The following is a 23,185-nucleotide window of genomic DNA, read 5'->3' as shown; positions in this document are numbered from 1 at the left end:
GAGTCATATGGTTTTTCTCTTCTCCTGAATTGTACTACTGATAGTTTTCTGAGAAATTTTTTGGATCATGCCAGGATATTTCTGCTTCTGAGTCTTTTGCTGCAACATCTGGACCCAGGCGAGCTCCTGGTTCCATGAATGTTTAACTCTTGCTTCTGTTTCCAATTCTGCCTCAACATTAAATCTGATTTTGAAATATTTTACTTCAAGGAATGTCTTCCCAGTATGCCAAGCTGTCAGGAGTTTACATCAGCAAGTATTTACCACTCCAGCGAATTTACTCAGTGGAGGAGAATCACCGTCCTTTTACCACAGAAGACTTGGTGAGTATTTCTTTCTTGGTTTTTCTTTTTTTTGGGTGCAGATAGTTCATCTACTTTGATATTGCTATGACAGAGATCAAGTCCTCTGTAGATCATACTCAAGCCAGTGGGTGGAGGGTGCCAGGGTACCGGGGCTGACCCAGTTGCAAGTATTTAACATAAAATGCCTTCCTTACATAATCAGAGAGTGAAATGTTGGTGAAGTCACCAGAAACTATTGTTTAGGATTGTTTTTAATACATACTGTGACTCTTCTAATAAAGTTCAGACCTTTTCAAAAATAGTGGTGCTTGTCTGTAAATGGCCCACTGGAGGAAGGCTTTATTTGGATTGTTAATTTTTATTTTGCACATTCCTTATTGTTTACATCTTCAGACCAAAGCCTAGTATAAACAGTAACTAATGATTCATTTCTGGGAATTTTTTACCTCTTGTTTCTTTTTATAGCATGTCTTCAAAAATAACATTCTCTTCTGCACAAAACAGCAACAAAAATTATCAGAAAGTCCTACTCTATTCATCTTATTGTAATCAAACTTGTTTTGCCTGCCATAACATTTTTATTTATTTAACTAGATTTCTTCCATTATTTATTTTAAAAGCTTTATTATGACATACAAATAAAAAGTTGTCACAGATCTCAATAATCTTAAGGGCTTCCTTCATTTGAGAATTAAATTATTCCAATCAGAGTTACACCTTGCTTATGTTTGACCTGAATCCACCACAGCAATTGCAATGACAGCTTGCTCAGATTAAGTTATCATTGTATTTCCCTGTCCATCATTTTTCTGCATTCTCCATGGCCTCAACACAACCTATTTCTATCAACCACCCCACAATAATACCTTCTTTCAATATACTGGCCATTTTTACTGTACAGACAATATTCAGAATTTCATATTTCCAGGCAAAACATCAGGGGCAAATATTGAATCCTTGAAGTGTATCAGGTCAGATAATTCCAAATGGCACAAGTAAGTCTATGAATAGCTGCCTTGTAGTTAGATTATAATGTACTAAATCTTACATGCCGTTATGTGCCACCAGCTGTAAAAACTGTGGCGCACATAGGCACTTAGGAGTTTAAAAAGCGTCTACAATTTTGCAGGATATACTCCAAAATAGGCTTTTATTTTTAAATTTATTTATAAGATATATATACTGTACTCAAAGTTATTATTATACACTGTATAGTTGATGTTAATACCAATGTTGTGGGCTTTTTTTTTCTTTAGGATCTAATAATTTTCCTCAGCATATGAGGTGACAGAAGCAAATAATTCCATTTTAATTTAGGAGACAGTGGGGAGAAATTATGATGAAATAATAGCAGGGTTCCTATTTTATGCTGTGCACAAATCATAAATATTTCACCCTCTCTCTTGCACCTGAAGGGATTTCCGTCTGTTAGCAGAGTTTTGTTTGTAATTAAGGTACAAATTACCACTGAACATTACTTTGCTCTTCATAAAACACTTTTTCAGTACGACTGTGTTGTGCTGCGGAGCAATCAAGGTGAAGAGGAAGGATGGCTGCGTGTTCCCCACCAAAAGCAATCCAACACACCAGACGCATCTCAGCCCCTTTCCCTCTTTGTTCCCTCCTTTCCGCCGGCAAGGAGCAGACCGAGGGCTCAGTCGCTCCTTTGGATTGAGAGTGGGAGGGGATTTTTTTTCGCATTTTTAAAGCACAGGTGCTAACAGAGGGCAAGATTCTGCCTTTACAAACCTGGGGGTTACTGGTGAACATTTGATGTGCAGAGCTCCCCGCCAGCCCGGCCACACAGAGGCCATCATCCCGGGGGCCTGGGAGTGAATATGGCCCGTGGGACTCTTCCTCGGGGCGCCCGCCCTCCCTGTCCTCTCCCTTCCCTACCCACACTCCGCTGCAACAACCCATGGGTGAAAACTTAGTAACGGCCAGGAAAACCGGTGCAGAGGGCGAGAGGCAGGTCTTCTGCCTCCCCAAAACCAGGGGAAGGGGGCGCTGGGGCCCGTCCTTCTGGCTCAGCCCCACAAGACGAGGCCTGCCAAATACGCAGCCCGCCTTGTGCCTACTGCTCAGGGAAACAAACCACCTCAACGAGGACGCAGGGCCTGAGGTCTTGTCAGCCTTGCTCTGGCCCTCGGTAGCCTCGACGTGCCCTCACAGCCCTGCACGGCCCCACTAGGACTGCCAGAGCTTTTATGCCTGCGTGCACAGCCCTTTGCTGAGGGCTTGCACCGTGGGTGCACAGGTAGCGTCAGGCCGCGTTACTGCGCTCATGCAGCCGGAAAATTGTTCGTAACAGCGCCTATTTCTCCTGTAAAACTTTCTAGGCGTGCTGGTATTTCTGCACATCTGTAGATGTTCTGCATCTGGCAAGCATGAGTGTAAAAGATCCCTGAGTTATCCGAGATTTGGGGTGTTAGGAAATCTGCTGCAAGAGTGAGACTTGTATTGGAGAAATGGAAAGTATGCACCTGCTTGCTGAAATTGTATTGTACTTGGACTGAACATTTCTAACACTGATGAAAATTAATTTCAGTTTTATGGGAGGCATTTACATATGAACAGGACTTAATGAGATACAAGCAGCTGTCAGTTGCTGACTTCATAAACAAATCAACACCTAATGACTGAATGAGAGTTTCAGCATAATTGGGTAAATGTAATTATGGTAACTCAGAAGGTAGCAAATATAATTTTATCAGCTACAAATTTGCATTAGATCGTTAGATTTTTTAATATCAGGAGAGAAGGCAATGATTTTATTTTAAATCACATACCTGAAAAATTTTATAACAGAAAGAACATCATTTCACTCGCAGTACGTCTGGGACTCACCATGATTTCCTTGTGCTTATGTAAAATGTCACGCAACAACAGTGACTTTTATTTGACATCAACCTGACTTAGATATAATGTCACCAGAAAGCCAGATTGCTTTCCAGTAACATCAAAAAAACTGGGAAGAAATACGAGAAACTGGGGAGGTTTATTTTGCTTGTAATAAAATGCTTTCATAACTCCTCGATACTGGACTTCCCATTTGAATAGGTGTCCAAATGGTGACTGTCCAGAAAGCCAGTATTTTATCACCGAGAATGCAGCTGACACTCCGCTCCTTATTCTCTTTTCTTAATTAACATGGTTTTTTTAAATTGTTGATTACCATTTTTAACAGCGCAATCCTCTTACGCTGTTGTTACCTTGAGGTGCAGAGCAGCCTCAGAAAGCTTTCAAAAACAGTGAGCAGGACTGGCTTTTCGGCAGCGTTGCTTTTGCAACTGCAAATGCAGCCTAACACGCGTTTCCCCTCGCCCGGAGAGGAATCTGAATCGGTGAGAGCCTTTGCTGCCTGCAGCCGTGTGGCGCTGGCCCCGTGTTCCGCATGCCCCCCGTGACCTCCCCGCTGGGTGGGAAGGCGAGGGCAGCCGCGGGATTCCCGCAGTGGCAAAGCTGTCCCCGGGGGAGAGATCTCTTCGTCTGCAGCTAAAAATAATCCTGCCCGCTAGGATGTGGCTCCCTGGGGACATCCCCAGCTGTCCGGCTGATGCACACACCTCCGTTTTAGCCGCATGTTCAGGCGGCAGCGCAACTCCTCCCTTCCTCCCCTCCCCTTAAATGAGGGAAACAAGTCTCCTGCCATCGCTGCGTTCATCTGGGGGAGCTTCTAAGTAACAAGCGGAGCTGAGCTCACCCTTAGCTTGACGTGCAGCCAACATCTGAGACTCGAGGAGGAAGATGGAGCCGCCCCAGCAGCATGTGGCTCTGTGCTCTGCGCCTTGTAGGGTGGCAGTCCTCTACGGTTGGGCAGCTCCCTGCAGCAGGAGGGGGATGATGAGCTTGACCAGGGAAACATTTTGCTCAGGTGAAACCCACGTGAGGCCCAGCAAGGGCTGTTTGCCCTGGTGTCAGCTCTGTGCCTTGCAGTGCGGGACCAGCCCTGGGAACAGCCCCACAGCGGTGCTGCATGGGCGTCTTCTCAGTAGGGTTCCCGGTGCGGTGCTCCCCTGGGCACAGAGCTGTACCTTGTTATGACCTGTGGGTGGACTCTCCCCACTGTCTGTGTAGGGTGCCCCAAAACCAGCCATGATGCACCCACACAGCCACCCTGCAGGGACGTTTGCACCCGGCAGCAGCTGGCAGGCAGCTGGGGAAATGCCATCGGTGCCAAGCAGCACCGAGAATTGTGCTCAGGGGGCACTACCACTTGTTTGGCACCAAGGGACTTCCATGGGATGTCCAAATTGCCCCCATATCACTGTAAAACCCACCCAATTTGCTGTAAACACCCCTGGGGCTGAGTCACACACCTCACCTCTATCCACGCCTTCACTAACGAAAACTGGAGGAGCCCGGCTGCGATGCTCTCCCTCCTGTCACCTGGACAAACAACATGACACAATTTTATTGTGCTGGGAGGCCATGGCGGGGGTGGTTGCCTGCTATAAAACCTTTCTTTGGTTTCACTATTGTTATTTTCCTCAGTGCACATGAAATTTAACACCAGTCATTACCGTTTTTCTGAAGCACACAGTCTCTGTCAGGGTTCTCTGTGGTGCCATTGATGCTCTGTAGCAAACGTGAACACCACCACCGAGGTGATGTGCTGGCTTCAGAGCACTCGGAAAATAAACAGTAAATAATTGTGGTGAATATTGACTGTCCATTGTGCCTATGCAAGTTTAGGAAGTCCTTCGTGTGCACTTTTAATGGATAATTCATAGCTCTTGTAATGTAACCCATCAATACATTATATCCTGAGGGAGTATTTAATCAGCAGATCTGCCCCCACAGATTAGCTCTGCATGCTGTAAAAATGCTTACAGTATTTTCAATATCAAGCAGATACTTAAAACAGACAACAAGGGTCATTTCAATTAAAAATCAAGCCCTTAGGCAGTTTCACTTGTTTTTTAAAGAAATTAAAAATTGCTATTCTAAAAATTTCTCCAAGCATGTACTAAAATAATCTTTGTATGCTTGCAGTGTGCAACTGGATGGTTAACTGTACTGTCCATTTTAGCTGCACAGGCCACCTCTATACGTTTTTCCACTTCCATACATGCCAGCAGGTGGCTCAGCCACCTTTACAATATGCATTTTAACAAGTCATTCTACATAATTTTTTTCGGGGGGGGGAGGGTTTTTTCTCCTTAAAGTAACAGCATTATATCACATGCCATCATACCATAGCCATATGGCTCAGAAACAAGCTAGGAAAGAAGCTCCTACTTCTTGTAGCAACCTCCTGCTTCTCGTCCTCAGCCCACCCGGTCGGCTCTTGGCCAGGCACAGGTCTGTCCCAGTTTAACATCTGATTTTTAATTCTCTGCAGTCAGCCTTGCTTTCCCTGTCCATCCCCTCCACAGCTCTGTGACCCAGTCTCAGCACCCACATTGCCCCCACCACCTTTTTATTCCCAGACCTGTCATGCAGCTGGCACAGCCCCTTTTGCCTCAGCACAATGAATGATTTCCCATCTTTGTTTTACTTCATGTGCAACATTTTTTTCTTAATCCCATTCTGGCACAAGCATGGAGTGGAGGGTCCCTGCGCCCACCAGCTGGGAGCTGCCGCTAGTCAATGCCTGTAACCTGTTGGATGTGCACAGGTTGGCAGGGCAGCTTGGAAAGGCTCGATGGCGACAAAAATTACTCTTCTCATGATTCAGTTTCTTCTCTGGCCTTGTTTTCTGAGGGTGGTGGATGTCAGGCTGGGTTTAGCTAGCAGGAATCACTCAGCATGGAAAATGTCGCTATCACATTGGACAATCTCCTAGAGGGCCAACATCAAGCACTTTAATAGATAATGTTACCTGACTCCACTATAATAAAGAAAAATAAAGCTGTTGAAGAGAAACTATTTAACTAGAGAGGAGAAACTACAGCAAGGTTTTCTGCATGAAGAATATTACAAATATCCAGAGCTTAGTTATATATAGGCAAGTAATCTAATCCAATGATTCCCTCCCACAAACCTTGGGTGGTATGGATTTTGCCTGAGTAGTTGGCCAAGAGCAAGCTATTTGCAATGTGGAAAAAAATGGGTGCTATGAAACAGGATCTTTGTCAAAAACTGGTGATTGTAATGTCACCAGTGATATGTAAGCAAAATCTAGTTTAGAATCGTCCCAACAAAAAGAAATTTCTGTATCCAATAAAAACCAGTCAACTCTTGTTGAATGGAAATAGCCAGTTTTCAAAGGGGAGAAATGCTTACACTCAGGAACTTTAATTTCATAGAATTATAATAAATATCAGAAGAAAGCTTTTTACACAACTTATAGCCTATTAACTGTGACAAAAATATAAAAATAAAAGTCACGCCCTAGATCCATCTTTCTAGTTTTGCATCCTGTCACCCTCACAGAATTGCATGCAATAAAAATCCGATAATATTCATTGATAGGTTTATCTTAAAATAATGCACAAAGTCCCTGTAACACCTCTGCAGTCTTCCTCAGAGATACCATTAATGACTGGAAAGTCCATTATATAGTCCTGTGCAACAAGTGGCATCGCCTAGAAAGTTCAGTTACAAAATTCTGTCTTTGGTTGTGCCAGTCTTTTCAGGCTGGGCTGTGATTATGATATCAACTTACTTTATTTTTTATAGTTGCATTTTGTCTTTTTTCCTACAGTTCTGTAAAGAATCGCAAATTAAAGCATTGTTATTGGTTTTAAGGTCCAGCGCCACACGTTTCCGCTGGAGTCAGTGCTACTACACAGCCCAAGACGAATGGGCCTTAGACAACATCTACATCGGACAGCAGTGTCCCAACATGTGCAGTGGACACGGCTGGTGCGACCACGGCGTTTGCAGGTATAAAGCATTTGCCAGTTCTTCTTAAAAATGGTCTCCTGATACTTCAGGTATCCCATTATTTTGCATTCTTTTTGGGTTTTTTTTTTGCTTATTTTTAGATTAAACATTAAAAAATAAAAGCATTATGGGGGAGTTAGACCATTCAAGCAACATTAACAGCCGGTTGCTTCACAACCTCTGTGTCGGAGAATCCATACCCTTGGCAGATCCAGGCATTGGAAGAGCTTTCATGGGCACAGGGATGCCCTGCTGCACATGTCCTGGTGGCCCCTCCAGCCCTTTGCACAAGGACCCCAGGGACCAACTCAGTGCTGGAGCTGTTTCGCTGCATCAGAAGGACACCAGGGACCAGCTCAGCACTGCTTCGTAGCTGCTGTCAGATCGGGTGCAATACCAAGGGCACAGACTACTGTCTGCCAGCTTCAAACTTTCTGGTTTTTTTTAGAAATAGGGTTTTTTTAGAAATAAGATATAGTTTTTTTTCCATTATCCAGTTATTCTAGTTTGTTTCCAGGAGCCAAAATTCGAATCCCAGAATGATTTGTTATTTCACATGTAATTTTAAAAGGTCAGTGCATCGCCTTAAGTAATTGTCAGTGTCAAATAAAGTCTCTAAAAGCTTGTTACATTTATGCTTCCTTCCAGGTGTGACTCGGGGTTTCGGGGTACTGAATGTCAGCCTGAAAATCCTCTTCCTTCGACTGTCATGTCTGATTTTGAGAACCCAGACAGCCTGAAGACAGAGTGGCAGGAAATTATTGGGGGAGAGATCGTCAAGCCTGAAGAAGGCTGTGGGGTCATCTCATCTGGCTCCTCGCTCTACTTCAACAAGGTACTAACGAGAGATGGGAGACTGAGAAAGGCACATAATGTGGGTTTGAATGGAGCATTATGTGGTTATGTGGCAAAGAAAAGGAAGGTGGCAGAAAGCAGCACGCAGTATGAGAAGTGCATTAAACAGCGCAGCTGTGCTCCGCAGGTAAAGAACAAAGCAATCAAAAGAGATAGGGAGGGACGCGTGCACTGTGTATTCAAGAAATACCAGCTGTAATGGAAGGAAGTAAATCGCCAATGTGCTGGGAAGCGTGTACATTCATACTGTCCTAATTGTGCATTTTCTGTTTTGAGACTCGGTTCTTTCTCAGCAATCCCCAGCTCTCATTTGCTTATTCTGTACTGTTCGGGGCGAGGGATGGAGAAAGGCTTTCCAGGGGACAAGCAGCTTAATTTGAGGTCACAGGACCAAAACTTGTGAAAAAACAGCCCCTCCAGAATTTTAGAAAGTGGTTAGCCTGTAGGAGGATACTTGTATAACTTGGATGCTTTGCAGACAAAAATAATATAGCAGAAAACAGATATAGGGAATTCTGCTAATTAATAGCAATTATAACTAAAATAAAAAGAGATCTTTATGACCAGGTGTAAGATTATGGGTTGTAATCACAGATCTATTTTTTATTGTTTCTCCTCAGGTCTAGTACTGGGTTTTGTTTTGGTCTTAATTGAAAGGAACGGTATAAATGCAGCTATGTGCTTCTTTTTTAAAGGTTTGATCAAACTGCCACTGCTGTCATGAGAGCCAGATTATGCCCAGAAGAATAACCCAATATACAACGCTGTGTAATTGTGTGTTGTTTACCTCATTACAAAAATCTAACCCATCAAATAATTTTCAGCACTCCTACATAGTCTCACATCCAGTCCCCTGGAAATGCAGCTCTGCGCTGAAAATTTCATAATAGACCAATCAGTATAACTAGCTAATTGTGATAATTGGATTTTTTTATATAATTGTCTTCTCTGTTAGATGTTTTTTCCTTCTGGCTCAGTTCCTTATGCCAAGTTTCTCAAAGTAGTTTGCTAAATTAGAATTAACCTGCTATGATCTTTCTTCTGATTTCTACTAAGGAGGAGTGAAAAACTCATTTAGAAATTCTTGGCTTCTTTCTATTGATCTCTAAGGGTTAGGTTATCTTTCATTTCTTGAGTAGTAGCAGTCTGCGTGCCATCAACAGAAGGTGGTTTATTTAATTTCTGTTTAGATCTTTTTCACAGCATCTAGTGGCCATGCTGGCAGAAAGTAAAAAAATATTTTTATAGTTGCCCAACAGTTCTGTATTGTTTTGGGAGCTCATATTCACAGGCTCAATTCCTTTACACTTGCTCAAAGAGCCACTTTTTATTTGAATGTCTAATGTTTACTGCCATAATCAATTACTGCTACTAGAATTAATGCCGACCCTCTATCTTTTAGTTTACAACTCATTTTAATCAATCTTAGGTGTGTTTGCAACACAGAGCTCTTTCAATTAGCCCCTGCAATTCCTCTGAGGTTTTATGTCACTTGTGCCCTTTCTCAATTAACCCGGTTCTGTAGTTAACCCTTTGGCAGGCAGAGCTGCTGTGGGGTGTAGATATGGAAAACCTACCTGGAATAGTTTTACAGCCAGAGCTTGATCCACTGCAGGTCAGTACGTTGGGTATCCTCAGCCAGCCGGGACATACCTGCCCATGGGACAGCAAGGCTGTTTACATCTTTATTATCCATTACTAGTTTGATTTAATGATGATAATTTCAAATTCCCGTGGGTCTCCAAAAGAAGCTGTGAAAACAAACTACCAAGAGATGATCAGTGTCACCTTGGCCAGTATTAGCCATGTGGGGCTGCACCGGAAAGCTCGGGGCTGCACCCAAGACTGAGCCCATCTCACTCTCACGGCACCATCCAGGAGGGCTTTACTCAGCTGGGGATAAACCAACAAATAAACCAAAACAGCAGGCATAATTCAATATGACTGTATCCTAAGTGAATTTTTTCAGAGTCAAAGGATTCTTCACAGGTTTTAGTTGTCATTGGTGGTGTAAGCTGAGTTTCAAAAACACAAACATTCAGCTTCCAGAAATTAGTCTAGCAGCGTTATGTGGCCTACAAATGAGCTATGGACCCAGGCTGTAATGCCAGCAAAGCAGAATGTTCTGAGAAGGAAAGCAATAGACATTTATCTGTGCTGAGTTTATCCTGAACTGGGTAGGAAGAGAAAAGAGGTGATGAGTGGAATGGGATTTAAATTCATCTATCATCTTATTAAAAAACATAGATGATATTTTAAATCTCAGCTCATAAATCTTGGTACTTGTATCCAGGTAGATCATGCCAATTGCTTGTCTCAAATTTATGTGGAAATTTGTCAGAAGGATCATGGATGTACAAGTGAGAGACAGGGAAAAACATAAATTTTACTTAAAACATAAGCATCATTTTATAACTTCGCCCAGGTTTTCCTTTTTGATACCTTTTTTGCTTGGAGATGGTCAAGAACCCATGATTTTTTAGGGAATTAAAAACAGTAGGCATGTTGCCAGCTCTGCTCCATTTTGGGGGGCGGTGCCAGGTTGCAGCCACTTTTAATGAATGCAGACGTATGATCCCTGCATCCCCTCTCCAGCTGCACGTATTTGGCTTTGCCTTACCTATAACAGCTTGCGGCGGCACGGCGCTGTGCCAGGGCAGGGCTGTGCCAGGCACGGGGCACGCGGGTCACCTCTGCGGAGACACTGCTCTTGCCCCGTGTCCTGCCTCGCCGCAGGCAGCTTCGTATCACATATCAGCATCTTGTAGGCTTGTTGATGTGCAAGCCCACAAGCTCAGCCTCAAGCAGCAGGGCACAGAAAGAGGGGAACAGGATAATTCCAATTACAATAAAAGGCTCTTAAACCTTAAAGCTTTTTTTAGCTGAATATGCTGTGTCTTCCTTTGCCAACATGCAGAGTGACCACGTTACCCACAGTGTCGATGTCCAAGAGCTGTTTCCTGCTAGAACTCAAAAACGTCCTTGGAAAAGCTCTTCACTAAATTTTATGAGACTATTTTTTCTCTCAGCTATGCTCAGGCAAACCTGAAACCAAATCCACAGGTTTTAGTTGAGAGACTCCTGATTTACAACACTTACTAGGAAAAGAGCATAGTTTTGTGTAGGAACAAATCCCACTCAGGTGAGGCATGAAGAGAAAATGCCCCCCCTTGTTCTTGTGTAGGAGATGGGCTTCAAGCAACAGGTATTATAGGGGCAATAATTGCAGATGATCAGGCAACCCTACACAGTGCAAGATTTGACTGGGGAAATGAGATGTCAGAAATGTCTTTTTACTGCTTTATGCTTTATCATTAAAAAGCTGAATACTTAAAAACTTAGCCCCAGTTGGTTCAGGATACCCAGGGTCTGCTTTTTGTCTTCCAAAGGTACTCAGCACCTTGAAGGAATGAGATGAAATAGTTGTGTTGAAACTGTGTTGTGAAGTTGCATAGTGTGTTGAAATGTAGTAATAAAACTGCTTGTGGGACGATACCAGAGTGATGAAGACATAAAGGATGGCCAAGCACAATCATTGTCTGAAAGACAAAAAAATGTCATGCTAACACAAAATTTTATGTCCTCCATGCAATTTTCTGTGCAATATTCATCTGTGCTTGACTTTAAATATGTCTATTCATAGTGAAGGTGTCATCTTTAATATTACTTTTCCCCCTCTGTTCTTTGTATTGTAGGCTGGGAAAAGACAGTTGGTAAGCTGGGATTTGGACACTACTTGGGTGGATTTTGTCCAGTTTTACATCCAGATAGGAGGAGACAGTTCTTCATGCAATAAACCAGACAGCCGAGAAGAAGGTGTGCTGCTGCAGTACAGCAATAACGGTGGTATCAACTGGCAGCTACTAGCAGAAATGTATTTCTCTGACTTCAGCAAACCCAGGTATAATTTTGGTCTGAATTAAATCCATACTGCATCAGCTCTTAAAAAAAACCCTATTTCTCAATTTATGAAAACATGAATAATAATTTCAAGCTATAATGCTTAAAAGCCATCATTACATGGAAGCTTTTCCAGGCTGCCACAGTAAACTCCTGTCACTAGGAAGGAAAAACCTAATGAAAGTGGGCCTTAAAAAAACTGAAGTAAAATATAAAGTTTCCAATCACTCACCTCCCGTGTGAAACATGACTAAAATGCTAACATGTGCAAAAGATTAGCAAGCAAATACAGAACTTGCCCAGAAAAGTTGTAGAAATCTGCCATTTCCTCTGACTCTGGTTTCAGATCTAAAGAACATGTATTAATGTCACATACAACAAAAACTCCTTCAAAGAAATATTTAAGGAGTAGAAGAAATCATGTTCAGCATTTCAAATTTGCTGTAAGATAGCTTGTCAGTGAAAATTTTAATTGCATTTGTCTGCATAGGTATTAACATGATTTCTATTACCTGTAGTTCATGTCTTTCAATATGTAAATAATTTTATCTTCCCATCTTGTCATTTTGCATTGCAATGAACAACATTTTCAGAAGGACTGCTATAACTCAGCAAACTGTCCTTTTCTAAAGGTGATCTAGGCACTTGGAAGTATAAAACCATTGAACTTTGTTTAGCCTCTACTTCGTCAAAATTACAGAACACATCCAACAAAGAAGCTACATACTGAAACCTTCATCACTGGACCATCCAATACATTATTTTTAGACAAAACATTTTCCCCTCTGAGTAACCAAGAGTGATGGTCCTTACTGAATATAGCTATGCATATTTATTTTTCTGCCGCTTCAAATGTGGTCTAGATCTTATTTTCCAATTCCTTATTTTCCAACACATAAATCTAGGAATCCTCTGGAAAAGAAGGTTCCCTGTAGCCCTGAACAATTCCTCCACCCCTCTCTGCCTAGCCAGCAAGTGAAGCAGAGTCCATGGTACAAAACAACATGTGGTATAAAGAAACAGTACAGAAAGGAATATATGGATAAATGCATATATGTAAGGTGTCTGAAATAGGACTGAACAAGTAACTAATTATTGTACTTTTTAACCTAAGTATGATTAGGTTTGAAACTTTAACTTCTATTTAACATTTTTGTAAGGTGTTTCCTAAGTTGAACATAAAGCAAACTATCTGAGAAAACCTAAAGTTCTTTTATGAAGATCCATATATAGGAGGGCTGAAATATTTTTATCCACAGGAGAAAATTCTGCTACATAATCTATGGCATTGTAATAGAAGCATGCTTTTATCTACAAATAGGACGAACCCGCAGAAGAGAATAAGAAATGAATTTTGCCAGCATATTTCACTGTTACTTGCTGGCACCAGAAGAACGTTAAGACGTGCTGAACATGGATCAGCTGAACAGTTTAATTCAAAGCTGAAGAGTTCAAATCAGTTCCTTATTGTGCTAGGCAATATAGCAATAGAGAGTGAAAAATAGCCGTTATCTTAAAGTGTTTACATTCTCCACAGACAAGAAGGACAAAGAAGGCTTCTTGATATGCAGTGTATAAATAGGTATCCAGATACGTAGAGGATTTCTGAGGACTTCTCCATGTAAGATAGATACTGACTTTCCTGCCTTTTTTCCCTGTTCAGTGGTATTTCTCCCATTTCTCTACAAACTGTGTTCCCTAAAGTTCTTCTGAATTTCTGTTCTTCAGGTTTGTCTATCTGGAGCTGCCTGCTGCAGCCAAGACGCCTTGCACAAGGTTTCGCTGGTGGCAGCCCGTGTTTTCAGGGGAAGGGTATGATCAGTGGGCCATCGATGACATCATCATTTTGTCAGAGAAGCAGAAGCACATCATTCCCGTTGTTAATCCCACTTTACCACAGGTAATAAGCAAGAGCAGACTGTGGGCATCCCCACAAAACAGGAACCATTCTCTCTGTTAGTATACTTTTTTTTTTAATATAATTTTCTTTGAAAATATTGGGTGTATTTAAAGAAACAGCTGTAGTGTTTGCAGCTGTGTCTCTCTCTGTGGGAATAACAGGGGTCTTATCACAAAACCATCAGGCTCCTAATCTTTGTGACAGAGGATGTAATTATATATCTCCTCAAAAAGTCAAGACAGAAATTTGGGAAATTACAATTTTTTTAAAATGACAGAAAATACAAATTGCAAAATTTGAAAGCTGATCATTCTGGAGATTATTCTGAAGACACACTGCAAGGTGATAGTACTTATTGTTGTTTTCCTTTTCATTTCTAACAGAACTTTTATGAAAAGCCAGCATTTGATTACCCTATGAACCAGCTGAGCGTATGGTTAATGTTGGCCAACGAAGGGATGACCAAAAATGAAAGTTTCTGCTCTGCCACCCCCTCTGCCATGCTCTTTGGTAAATCAGATGGAGACCGATTTGCAGTGACTCGAGATTTAACTCTGAAGCCTGGATACGTCCTGCAGTTCAAGGTATTCCTTAAACATAAATCCCTGTAGAATATCAGTAAAACTGCCCTTAGTCAATACTTGCAAGTCGTCACTGGGGCCACTGTTCAAAACAAGGTGATAAATTATACCATTGCATAAAGAGATGTGAGGAGCACAAGTATTAATTCTGCAGCACAAGTATCATGCTGCTTTCTAAAAGGATAGCCAAAATCTTGGTGCAGGAGAGTTTTTTTACCCCTCTGGAGAAATTTAAAGTTTGTTCTTCAATGCATTTCAGAAATGGGTTGAAGTGATTGTTCTTATATTCGAGTCAGTACTAGGAAATGCTACTGCACTGTCAAGGGAAAAAGGCTTTAACCCATCTGGGGCTCCGTGACTACAAAAGCTCCAATGTGGTTTGCGTACATTTTTTGTATTTTAAACTATTTAAGGACTTACAAGCTGCTCTGTACTCCAATATGGGTTTTTCATATAATTTACTTTTATTCTGTCAATGAATATAGGCTCCAATTAGCCTTCTCTTCTTTAAAGGCCTTACAAAAATTTCAGTGGTCTGACAATACATCAGAATATGAGCTCCAAAGAAAGTGTATTTGCTTTGACAAGCTCTTCTTTCTGAACCCTAATCAAAATTTTATTGAGTTTATAATGAAATCCCATTGGTGAATTCTGGAGGTTGGTTGCAATGCAATTTTAATGAGTGCACCACAAATACATGGTCCTTACATAATTGGTGGATACAGACACTGAATAATTCACAAGTGGAATTATTAAAGAGATCAGATGTTTACAGGCAGCTTTTCAAATATAATTCCCACAGTTCTATAAATAGGAAAGTTAGTTAGAAATAATGGGATTTGTAAAATAATCTCATTTCATCTGAAAGTTATGCTAATGAAATGCTATACAAACTGAGGGATTGCAGTACAATTTCTGAGTGAGTATTGCTTGCAGTTTTATGCTTTAAACTGTCTAAACCACAAAAATATTTCAATATATAAATACCATTTAGCTTGGAAAAGATGCTATTTGCCTCTTGACCACTTTCCTCTACTTCAGTGACTAAGCCTCCATTCTGTAGTTTTGATGATCAACAGCATTTCAAAAATTGTTTAGTCTAAAAAAGCAATACTTAAAAATATTTTGTATATTTTCCATCTCTGAGACACTTGGCAATGTAACATAAATACACAAAACATAAACAACATGTATCAGAGAACAGTGAGTTCTTCTTTATAAAGTCTATTATTTAAGGCCTGAATTTATACTCCTCTCTTTTTTGGAAAGCTTTTAAACTGGCCTGCATGTAAATGCGTTAGACCTATTTGCATGCTTTAATTTTAAACATATGGTTAAATGCTTTCCTGAGTTTGTGAAATTTCCATTTTAAATAGCTGCCTGGAATAATTTCGCATTGATAAACTCAAAGAGAGTAATTTGTCAAAATTATTTCTTTTTACATGAATGATTTTGTTTTACATTTTACATTCTACAGCTCAAGTAGAATTTCTGCAATAAAATAATGAAAACTAATATTTTTCTGATAGCTTGAAAATTAAACTGAAAACTTCAAATCAGCCGTTGATTTTTGTCTTGGTTACATTCTCATTTCAGATTTTAATATTCATTTTTCCACTTCATCCAATTTTGCTGTATTCTGGGGGCCCAAACTGCAGCGCCAACTCCCAGACATCATTCCTGCGAGGTCAATGACTAGGCTGTGGTCAGGGCTGGCAGCCCAGGGCAGGGGGGACCCGGGAGTCAGGCTGATCCTCCGGGCACATTGGAGTGGACTGCGGGTGGGATGGGTCTCAGGGGATACAGCTCTTCTCACTCCTTCCGGGCGTGAAGGTGCCTGCGCACAGTTTGCTCTTTGCGGCCTGCTATGCAGCAGGACCTTGAACAGTTCTTCGCACATTTCGATGTGCTGAACCCAGCAATCTCAATGACGGGATAGTAGGAATTTTTACTGAGAAATGTCGTATACGTGTAGGAAACAGACTGCAAGCATCAGTCACTGTTTGCCAGCAGGGTTCAAAGCAGGAGTTCAGAGTGCTAAGCCTCCCAAACCGAAAAGTCAAAGGTGATTTGCAGCCAATAAATACCAGCGCTCGTATCTGTTGCTCTGCTTTTTTGCAGCTGAACATTGGTTGCACTAACCAGTACAGCAGCTCTGCTCCTGTTCTGCTTCAGTACTCGCACGACGCTGGGCTCTTCTGGTCGCTCGTGAGGGAGGGCTGCTACCCTGCATCTCCGGGCATGAAAGGATGCGAGGGAAGCTCACGGGAGCTGAGCGAGCCGACCGTGTATCACACGGGAGACTTTGAGGACTGGACAAGAATTACTATTGTTATCCCCAGGTCGCTTGCAGCCAGGTACTGTACATAAACCAGTGATGCCAGTGGTACCCGTGAATTAGCTGTCTCTTCTCTGATGCTACATTAGGAATAAGTTGCAAGCTGTGAATAAAAGTGATGTTAAAAATCGGCAGATCTGGGAAAAATATACTGTGCTTTTCAAAACAGGGAGAAGCTTTCTGTTTTAAAGGTGTCAGAATGGTCTATAAAATTAAATTACAAGGCAACAAAGAACCCAAAACATTTTAACTTAACATCAATCTCTTCATCATGGTGCTGTCTGTCTTTATGCATATCAGTTAGGTCAGAGGCACCAGCAAGAGAGTGATGTCACTTGAATCAAATAAGCCATTTGAACAGGATTAATTTAACAGTTACCACTGGGCAAAGAAACCCTAGAAGGGTATTTGAGCTGCTGTGTAAGGTGCTGTGTCATTGAAGGCAGCCGGGACAGCTGAAGTCAAAGTGGGGAGGAATGGAGGTGTGCTCCTCTGCGAGCGCGACCTCAGCACCGGCTTAATACAGATGAGAAAACATCAGATGGTGGAAGACACAAATAAGCCTTGAAATGAGGAGCCTTTTCTCGATCTTACTTGGATTTGGCTGAAGTTTCTCGCTCCCCTTGCTCGCTGTCTTACACCATCAGTAAACCGCCCTGGTCTGATTTGCTGCCTGCACCAAGCGCTGCCAGCGCAGCCGGCAGCCGGCCCCCCGAGCCCCTGGCCATGCCCCCTCTGCCTCCTGCCTCTCTCCTCCCAGGCAGCCGCTGTAGTGCTGCCCCCAGGTTTCGGCTCCATCCTCCTGCCACAGGCTCCTCATCCTCAAGCCCCGGCACAGATTTTGAGTATGTGGCATACTGTGTAGTAGGGGAGCCGGTGCCTTTGCCGCAAGGAGCTGAAATAGCAGCGTGTACTGTAACAAGTTTGTCTTTTCTTCGGTAATTAGCCAATAAAAGCAGGTGCCAAATTGCACAGATCTGACACTAGCTGATTTGATTTACCCAAAACAAGCAGTGCAGAATCAATAGCAGCAATCTGTTTGGCATTATGTTCAGTGATGTGATCAGGAATAAGAAGCTCATGCTAATACATCAAAAATTTAAGTATTGTGAGTACGATGAGAATCTTGGCATTGTGAGTCACTTTGGAAATCATGGTTCATGGGCTATCCAGAGAGCATCCCGTCTCATCAGTTGGTACAAAGCACTAGCACGATGATTACGTATTTACCAAATTCCAGTGCATAGCAGAAAAAAAGCAGTAGGTTTGTTACAAGGAGGATCTTAGTTAATCCATTGGATTTGCAATGAGATTTTAAATTTGTTCCCCCCTCTGGAGCTCCTATAAAATGATTCGGCTGAAAGTTAAACACTGAAAATTAAAAACCAAAATATTTTTTCTTCAACAGATTTCCTATGCTGTGAGTCAGCTGGAGTAACTTAGTGTACGCTCACCGAAGCCCCCAGAGCAGTTTCAGTTAAACAAGCTAAGGATTAGATCACTGATTTCCAGAAATTTCATGTTACCATCCAAGAACAAAAACTTGGTATTTCTCTCCACATGTCCTGTAGGACACGTTATTTGCCATTATTTTTATAGAGTGGATGATTGTTCTTGTATCCAAATTACTTGAAGGTTTTTTACTCAAAATTATATGATCCTGTAATAAACTCTGCATCGCTGCCATTATATAAGTACCATAAGAAATGGAGTTCTAGGATTTTAAAATGTAATTAGCAGTTCCGGTTGAACTGAGTAGTGAAAGGCATCTTCAGAGTCACATCTAATCATTCACTCTTGTTGATAAAACCATGTATCTCTTCTTTGCATCACACTAGTAGATATGGGCCAGAGAAGTCAAAATACATTCCAAAAAAAAAAAAACCTGGAAAATACGTAAGTGAAGTTGCATAAACTGTAGGATGTCAGAAATATTTTCTAGGCATCCATTTGCATCTTAGTTGCACACAGCTAATTTAGGAAAAGCTCCTTTTAATCTTAAACAAAGAGCACATAAAGTATGCAGTAGGTATTGAAGCTGGGAAGGGTAATATTGTGCCTTTCGTCGTTGTTTCTCTACAGTAAGACTCGATTCCGCTGGATCCAGGAGAGCAGCTCCCACAAGAGCGTGCCTCCTTTCGGCTTAGATGGCGTTTACATTTCTGAGCCTTGCCCCAACTACTGCAACGGTCATGGGGACTGCGTCTCGGGGGTCTGCTTCTGTGATCTGGGCTACACAGGTAAGACAACCTTTTTTAGGTGGGATTAGGTAAACATTGGCTGAGTTAAAGCTGTAAATCTAGCATCTTGTTTTTCCTCTCCGATATTCCGGAAAAATATATGATGACATAAATTTCACAGGCTGCCAGCAAGAATCTTTTCATTTTGTTAAATAAAATTCAGCACAGGCAAAACAGAGCAGCGGAAGGCAGCTGACACTGGTGATGTTTCTGGCAACCGCAATCTTTGAACATCACCATCTGTATGAATGGGGAAGGGACTAGTGATAGAAGAGAAAACAAAATAAAATATTGTAAACTAAAAAGTCTGCTTAAAAGCCTTTGGATCATCTTCAAAAGAATTGCTGCTGGTTTTGAGTCCCCTGGCCATCAGATGGCATGGGACCAGGAGGGAACATATGTTCTGACAGGTCCTTCTGTGGAAAATTCTGCTCACTTGTGGTTTCAGGGCTTTTATGCTGAAACACAAAAAAAACCTCAAACCCAATGAAAAAAAAGACAGTGATTGACACAACCAGTTGCATGCTGCACTCTTTTCAATCCTCTATACCAACAAAACAATAAGCTAACATCTTTTGCTCAATTTGTTTAAAATGAAATAAACGGATAATATTTTTCTGTTTACACAAAATGCCTTATCAACATAAAGTGTGGCTGTTTTTCATCTAGTGAAATAAGCCATCTTAGAGTTTAGAGGAAGAAGGCTTATTCTGTCTATGAAAATTTATAAAGAGGGTTTAAAAAGCTACAATCCTGTTGTCAGGGCATTTTCTTAGAAAAGCCTGGTACTTGCTCATATGTGGATGCGACAGAACCATCTGCCAATGTACTGTATCTGACCTTTACTCTGTTCAGCACAGTTTCACCAAAGCATCTCCCATATATTTTTTTTTTTTTCTTGAAGCATCACATGGAACCTGTGTGTCTAATGTGCCTAATCACAGTGAGATGTTCGACAGGTTTGAGAGGAAGCTAAGCCCTCTCTGGTACAAGATAACAGGAGGTCAGGTTGGGACAGGCTGTGGCATCCTCAGCGACGGAAAATCTCTGTACTTCAATGGACCTGGCAAAAGGGAGGCGAGGACTGTTCCCCTGGACACCACAAATATCAGGTCAATCCTCAGTGCTGCTTCTCACAATTGTCTGTGTATTCATGTAGTCTCCTCTCCACTGTTACAAGTGTAGATATGAGAAGGTGTGAAATGTTTTTCTGGTAATCACAACTTGTATAAGAAATCTTAAAGCCAGAGAAATTACTTTTTTGTTCATTCTGGTGTACTACCTCCTTTTCTTCAGAGGGAAAACTTATGTTAGAAATGGAATGGAATAGCAGCATAGAAAATATGAACTGTTTATCCTTCTGAGAAGATGGTTTGCATTGTATTCTAGATGGACAGGCAGAAGATGTGTCTTGAGACTGCATAAAACCTAAGGTTCTGCCCATAGCTGGACAGAAAAACTCCTTTTCCCTCGACTGCGCCGAATTGCAGGCATGCCGATGGCGTAGCAATGAGCTGTTGTTTACTTGCCAGATGTGAATTAGTCCACTTGTCAGAAATGCAAAAAAACAGAATGTGAATTGTTTCTGTGTAGTCAAGAGGCTAACAAGCCTTCACCTCTCTCCCCGCTACTACTGAATCCTGCTCTGCTGGTAGCAATTATCCTTTTTCTCTCAAATTGTCTAGTTGATTAATGTAATTAGGATAAACAAAGGGCTGTAAATTCTACCCATTATTTAGCCTGGAGTTTTCTGCTGCTTTGTTCAGTCTTATGAGTGATCACACACCTGAAACCTTGGCCACCCTACAATTATATCAGTTAGCTTAATAAAAGATATTTCTCCTGACAAATACTGCTCCAAGATTAAGTAATGCCATGATTTGCTGCATTATTTAATTTGTGGGATCATTCAGCAAGGATTGGCCACAAGTTATTGCTACCGCTCTCCAGCTCAGACAAGTGATGCTCCTTAGGGCAGTATGGGTGCTGTGCGTTTTGGGACATCCTTAGCTGCTCCCTGGCACTGAGCAGCACAGCACCACCTGCCTTTCCTCTGTCCCCTGTGTGTCTGACAAACTGTCCTCTGACAAATATGTGAATTATTTATATAATTATGTAAATTACTTAATAATTAAATTAACTAATCGTTTGACAAATACACTTTGGACAAGTACATGTTTGCTCTGGGAAGATCTGAGCACTTCTTTTGTGTTCCACTGTCTTTTTAATTCTTACGTTATTTATCCTGTGAAGCATAATCTTGGAAGTAACCACATCATCAAGAATGATATGTTCAAATGGTATTTTTGAGTTCTTCCTTCTTTCCTGGAGAAATCTTTTTATAAAAGAAAAGGATTTTCTTTAGCTTTAAGATTACTTTGAAACCACTTTTAATACTAGATGATATACATATTTATAGCTTTCTATTTTTATAGAGTTTGAACCATTTAAAAAGCCAGAAGTAGTTTTAAAATACTGAGCAATGCTCTTTCTTGACTTTTTAAATCTATCACTACTTCTGTTTTGCATGAGAACATGGTCATCTGATGTCTCAAAACTGCCCCAAGAACACAAATGGCCAGAGGGACACCTGATAAGAGCAACTAAGATCCCTCTTCTGAGCACGTGCTCACCATGTGAGCTGCTCTCCTGCTGTGACTGATCATTTTGTCAAAATAAAACCAGCATTGAATTTTTTTATAAGCATCACAGTGACCAGTTTAACTTCCTTGAATAAGTCAACTTTGATGCCACATCGCTCGGCTGTTCGCTAGACAGAACAAAAGCACCGGTCATCTCAAACACAAATGGGACTAACATGGATTTTTCAGTTTCTTCAGCCACACGTCTGCTCAAGGGTAGGATTCTGCTCATGCAGTTTGACCAGAACATGGCCTCATTAGACTACAGCAATTGCACCAGGCTGTCTTTATGCTCAAAGGAAAGAAATAGCTACTTCAAAGGGGCAATGCAACTCATCCTAAAATAGGGTTAGCTAAGGCCATTGCTTTGTCTTCTGGAAGCATGTATTTTTGTCATTAATTATAAGGGAATCTGGGTTGATCATGTAAGACTTAGACATCCAGCCTTCAGGAACCTTGCTTAGAACAGGTGCATCCCACTTCAATGTTTGAGACCATCTGTAACGTTAAGTGGGTCTTTTTTCCTAGAAGCAAAGGCAGATGAAGTTTGTGAGAGTGTGAAAGGTTAACTGAAAGACCCATACCCCAAAAATAAAATAATTCCTCAGCCTTTTTTTCCATTCTTGGGGCTAAAATTAATGTCACTTGAAAGAGGAGATTAGAGGGAAACACTTTTTCCCATATTGGTATTACTTTTTGCATTCAGTAATGCTTTGCATAGAATTCGAATATCTTATTAGGGGTCATCTTAGCCCCTGCACAGTTATCTTTTATTTGTCCGTGGGTTTTCTGGTTGGGGGGTTTTGGTGCCTGAGTAAACAGCAGGAAAATATGCCTTGAAAGACATACCGTTAGATATGTGGATTGAGGGTTGCGAATAGGAAGGCTGAAACTCCTGCAGTAGATTTTTAAGCTTCTTATTTTTCAGGTTAATAGTGTTTTCCCAGACCTTTTAAGATCTTGTTTCATTAAATCAGGCATGGAAGAGCAAAAAACTGAAAAATATTGCAAGACATTAAAGTTTTATTTTCATTCTGAATTCCTGCAGATCTGCCTATGAGTATTCCCTATCATCCTGCTTCAGTTACAGCTTTTTCAATGTAAAATATAAATTTTATGTAAGGAATGTAAAGAACTTTTGTTCTTTTCTGTAAGAAGTACTAAGACCCTTTGCCTCCTCACCCTTCTCTTCCCAGAGGAGCGGGGTCCATGGGGGCTCGGTGCTCCCGGTTCATTCTGCTCCAAAGGGGTTGAGATTTGCCAGCCCAAGGCGCGTGGTGCTGCTCAGGGAAGCAGCCCAACAGGGCACCGCCAAACTCAGGTTTCATGCTCAGAGCATTTAAAACTAAAGCTTGCTCCCTGAAGCCAAGGACTGTAAACAAGCACTCAATCTTTAGCATATACATTAAGTGCTATCGTAATCTTAGCTTTGTTTGTCCTATCGTCTCCTTATTCCTTTATATGATTGACTACACTTTTTTCACAGACATTAGGAGACTGTCCCATAGCACTGAGAGAGCTGTGAGTGTCACAATTCATTTCACCCAGACCATTTTTTGCCCTACACTTCAGAAACCCCCTGGAGTTTCTCCA

The 23,185-nt window shown here is 41.4% G+C and overlaps 1 protein-coding gene across 1 annotated transcript in view; it reads left to right on the top strand.

Moving 5' to 3' along the window:
- Positions 1 to 23,185, top strand: part of RELN (reelin) — a 299,055-nt gene that overhangs the window by 212,649 nt on the left and 63,221 nt on the right. The window contains exons 22-30 of the mRNA XM_075144890.1: positions 211 to 323; positions 6,999 to 7,136; positions 7,785 to 7,971; positions 11,687 to 11,892; positions 13,620 to 13,791; positions 14,175 to 14,375; positions 16,494 to 16,729; positions 18,793 to 18,950; positions 19,855 to 20,062. Of these exons, the coding sequence (XP_075000991.1) occupies positions 211 to 323; positions 6,999 to 7,136; positions 7,785 to 7,971; positions 11,687 to 11,892; positions 13,620 to 13,791; positions 14,175 to 14,375; positions 16,494 to 16,729; positions 18,793 to 18,950; positions 19,855 to 20,062 (1,619 nt within the window). The remainder of the gene's footprint in view (positions 1 to 210; positions 324 to 6,998; positions 7,137 to 7,784; positions 7,972 to 11,686; positions 11,893 to 13,619; positions 13,792 to 14,174; positions 14,376 to 16,493; positions 16,730 to 18,792; positions 18,951 to 19,854; positions 20,063 to 23,185) is intronic.

The sequence above is a fragment of the Calonectris borealis genome, chromosome 1 (genome assembly GCF_964195595.1).
Source record: "Calonectris borealis chromosome 1, bCalBor7.hap1.2, whole genome shotgun sequence".
NCBI classification, from domain to species: Eukaryota; Metazoa; Chordata; class Aves; order Procellariiformes; family Procellariidae; genus Calonectris; species Calonectris borealis.
This window is presented reverse-complemented; position numbering and strand designations above follow the sequence as displayed.